This window comes from Humulus lupulus, chromosome 1 (assembly GCF_963169125.1).
Source record: "Humulus lupulus chromosome 1, drHumLupu1.1, whole genome shotgun sequence".
Classification (NCBI taxonomy): domain Eukaryota; kingdom Viridiplantae; phylum Streptophyta; class Magnoliopsida; order Rosales; family Cannabaceae; genus Humulus; species Humulus lupulus.
Genome location: NC_084793.1, coordinates 247,423,138 through 247,426,900, shown reverse-complemented (window position 1 = coordinate 247,426,900; position 3,763 = coordinate 247,423,138). Strand labels below are relative to the sequence as shown.

The window sequence follows — 3,763 nt, the reverse complement described above, 5'->3', positions numbered from 1 at the left end:
TTTCGAAAATCTCGGTAAACACTTATTAAATGAAAATTTGTGGTACCCATATTAATATTAATTTTATTAATAAAAATATAAAGTAATGATATGTGCAACATATATACCTAAACATTACAAGACGTGTGCATATATCATTTTCCATATATATATATATATATATATATGACAATTCTTCTATTGGGGCTTCATTTTAAGCCCTACCGGTAAGGCTCTCAGTGTTTCTCGACCCGTGAACAGTTTTCGGCGGGACTTTTTTTTATGACCGTGTATATTGTAGCTATTTAGAGCATCCTGCAAATTTTCAGATAATTCCGAATAGTTTACAGCACCGAAAACTAGGTTCAAACATGTTGTTTTCCACACGCATAAAAAAAATTAGTCACGCGTGCAACAACATGTTTGAACCTAGTTTTCAGTACTGTAAACTATTCGGAATTTTTTGAAAATTTGCAGGATGTTCTAAATAGCTACAATATACTCGGTCATAAAAAAAAATTGCGCCGAAAATTATTCACGGGTTGTAAACACTTAAAGCCCTACCGGTAAGGCTTAAAATGAAGCTCCTATAAGAGAATTCCCCTATATGTATATATACCTCCTTGTGTGTGATGTGTGATGGGACACATGACTTATTTTTTCATTTACTCCATTATTTTTTTAAAAGTAAAATAAGTAAAAAAAAAAAATCTCTTTTATTTTTTCCTATATAAATATTTTTATTTTTTAATGAAAAGTTTTTTTTAAGAATGTTTGGGTAATCAATAAAAGGAATCTTAGGAATTATCAAAATTATCCAAAAATCTTCAAAATTAAAAAAAATTATTTATTTAATTTTTTTTCCAAATTAGAAGGCTTAGCCAAACGTGCCTAGTTCAGACAGAAGAAAAGAGAGACCCCCCCGTTAGTAAAGAAACTTAGAGAGGTGACAATGGCGACTCTTTGTGTACCTTCTGTGGTTCCTTCTCCTGTCGAGGACGCTGAGAAACTCCGCAAAGCTTTTGAAGGTCTTTAATTTACTTTACATCCTTATTGCCTTCTTTTTTTTTTCATTTTCATTTTGAAATCTGATTTTGATCTTGATCGTTATTATTGGATCGTACATTGATTGATAGTATGTACTCTATTTGATCGCTTAACTGATAAGTTTATGATTTTTTTGCTGGAATTCTGAATTTGATTTGGTTAAAAATAATGTGTGTGATGATGGGATCTGTTTCTTGTTGACTTTACAACGTGTGTGTGTGTGTGTTTTTAGATGAACAAATTATTCTTTTCTTTTTCGTTTTGAAAGTACACAATCGATCGCAGTAATGGATCTTTGTGAAGAAAGAGACTTATTGTGATTATTGTAACTTCGTGAATTGGAATTTCATTACCAGATTCAAAGCTTAATGCACTTTAACTTTCTTAGCAATCGAACAAAGGCTTGTGGTGCTACTTCTTCTGGATTTTGATTTAGTCTTAAGCTCCTTTCGTAAATTATAACACCAAATGATTTCACTTTATTTTATTTTTAAATGATTTGAACGCATTTGGAATATTAAAACCGTAATCGACACTTCTTCAATAGCTCCTAGAATAAATTGTCCAAACTGATTTTGTAAGATAATATGAAGCGTCCAATTTCCCTTTTGAAAAATATAAGCAAAAGGATTTTCCAGTAGATTGATTCCTAATATTTTGGTTGACCTTGAATAACCCTTTTATTCGGTTTTTTACAGGATGGGGGACAAATGAGCATTTAATCATATCAATATTGGCGCACAGGAATTCTCAGCAACGCACACAGATTAGGCAGGCATATGCTGATGCTTATGGGGAAGACCTTCTGAAAGCACTAGACAAAGAGCTTTCAGGTGACTTCGAGGTCAGATTTTGTATATAAATTTTATATATTTTAATTATATATACACACAGCATTTAGAGTTGTGAGTATGTTATAACTGGAAGGATATTGATTATTATCTTGTGCTTTTTCATCAGCGGGCTCTACTGCTATGGACATTTGAACCTGCTGAGCGTGATGCATTTTTGACTTATGAATCCACAAAGATGTTCACCTCTAACCAGTGGGTTCTTGTTGAAATCGGCACTACTAGGTCTACTCATGAACTGATTCTTGTGAGGAAGGCATATCATGCTCGTTACAAGAAATCCATGGAAGAGGACGTCGCTCATCATACACATGGGGACATCCGCAAGGTACAACACTTTGGCATTTACCTCCAAAGTCAGACATAAGTTGTGATTGTGCTTTGTGTCTCAAGAGTAATTGTGTACTATCTTTATACTTAAGGACTTAAGGTGACATCAAAACGTGCAAAAATTTGATGTGTATATTGAGAATATAGCAGAAATCAAATTTAGCATACAGAGTATGGGAAGATGCCCAAGTGGTTTCTCTTCATATCTTTGTTTGCACTCTTTATCTTTTTTGTAAAATTACTAGATTAGTATATGGCTACATGTCATTGTGCCATAGTGATATTTCTTTTTTTTAAAAATACTTTGATTTTCATCAATTATTTGTATTTGATATCATTATTGTCTGTAACACAGCTACTGCTGCCTCTCGTGAGTTCATTGCGATATGAGGGAGATGAGGTGAACACAACATTGGCAAGAGCAGAAGCTAAGGTACTCCGCGAAAAGGTTACAGATAAGGCCTTTAACGACGATGATTTCATCAGGATTCTCTGTACCAGGAGTAAGGCACAGCTCAATGCAACTCTCAATCACTACAACAATTCATATGGAAACTCCATCAACAAGGTATGACAGATTTTTCAGCTTTTACAAGAATCATTTATAGGTTGATCTGTATTAGTCTGACATTTTAACTTTGGCTACTTAAACTAAAAGCTCCTCGTTGCCTGTTACTTAGCAAACAAGAACAGAACTAATTTAAAGAGAGCCTATCTGAATTACTATTTGAACTTAGAACTTATAATAGAACACACCCGTTTGCAGGATTTGAAGGCTGATGAATCAAATGAGGAATACCTCAAATTACTGAGATCAGTTATTACTTGCTTGACCACCCCTGAGAAGTACTTTGAGAAGCTTCTGCGCCAAGCCATCAACAAGATTGGGACAGACGAATGGGCCCTTACTAGGGTTATCACTACCAGAGCAGAGGTTGATCTGTGTCGTATCAAAGAGGAATACCATCGAAGGAACAGCATTCCTTTGGCAACTGCAATTGCCAAAGATACTTCCGGAGACTATGAGAAATTTCTTATTGAGCTCACTGGACCCGGCAATGCTTAAAAACATTTTTCTGTGTGGGCTCTACACTCTAGTAGAGAGAGTTCTGAATGAGTGCAGATTGCATGCGTTTGCCTGCCATGTTGCTTTGATCATAAGTGTCTTGTTGTCGTGTATTTCTCCATAATTATCTGTCTTGTGATGGGTTTGTGGACCTTTTGTTGTTTAATAATGGCAGTTCGATGTTCGATATAAGTTACTAGTTTGTGAAATAACAGTAAGGCCTTGTGCTTTGAACGTGATTATTTATTACTTCAAAATCCTCAAGAAGGGTAACAACTGTTGCTGCATAAATAAAAGTAGAACAAAATTACTGAGTAAATTTTTTGGGTTGAGTTGCGAACTTAGTCACTTTCTTTAAGACGTTTCATGACTTTGCTCAAATTGTGTAAGACAGCGTATCAATCACAACAAAATGGCCCTAATCGCCTCTATCTTGGTATCCCTCTGCATTGAATAATACTAGTCTATATATCCCTCAATAATGTTCGAG

The 3,763-nt window shown here is 34.7% G+C and overlaps 1 protein-coding gene across 1 annotated transcript; it reads left to right on the top strand.

Moving 5' to 3' along the window:
• Positions 1–843: 843 nt before the first annotated feature.
• On the top strand, positions 844–3,522 carry LOC133805234 (annexin D2-like). The gene is made up of 5 exons (XM_062243360.1): positions 844–1,007; positions 1,725–1,870; positions 1,987–2,205; positions 2,563–2,775; positions 2,974–3,522. The coding sequence occupies exons 1-5, from the start codon at positions 932–934 to the stop codon at positions 3,271–3,273; spliced, it is 954 nt and encodes a 317-aa protein (XP_062099344.1). The 5' UTR covers positions 844–931; the 3' UTR covers positions 3,274–3,522.
• The last annotated feature ends 241 nt before the right edge of the window (positions 3,523–3,763 follow it).

Excerpts from the sequence above, each read along its gene's own strand:
- LOC133805234 (XM_062243360.1), top strand. The coding sequence starts at position 932 with ATGGCGACTCTTTGTGTACCTTCTGTGGTTCCTTCTCCTGTCGAGGAC. Across the intron at positions 1,008-1,724 it reads ACTCCGCAAAGCTTTTGAAG|GATGGGGGACAAATGAGCAT; the intron begins GTCTTTAATTTA and ends GGTTTTTTACAG. Across the intron at positions 2,206-2,562 it reads CACATGGGGACATCCGCAAG|CTACTGCTGCCTCTCGTGAG; the intron begins GTACAACACTTT and ends TCTGTAACACAG.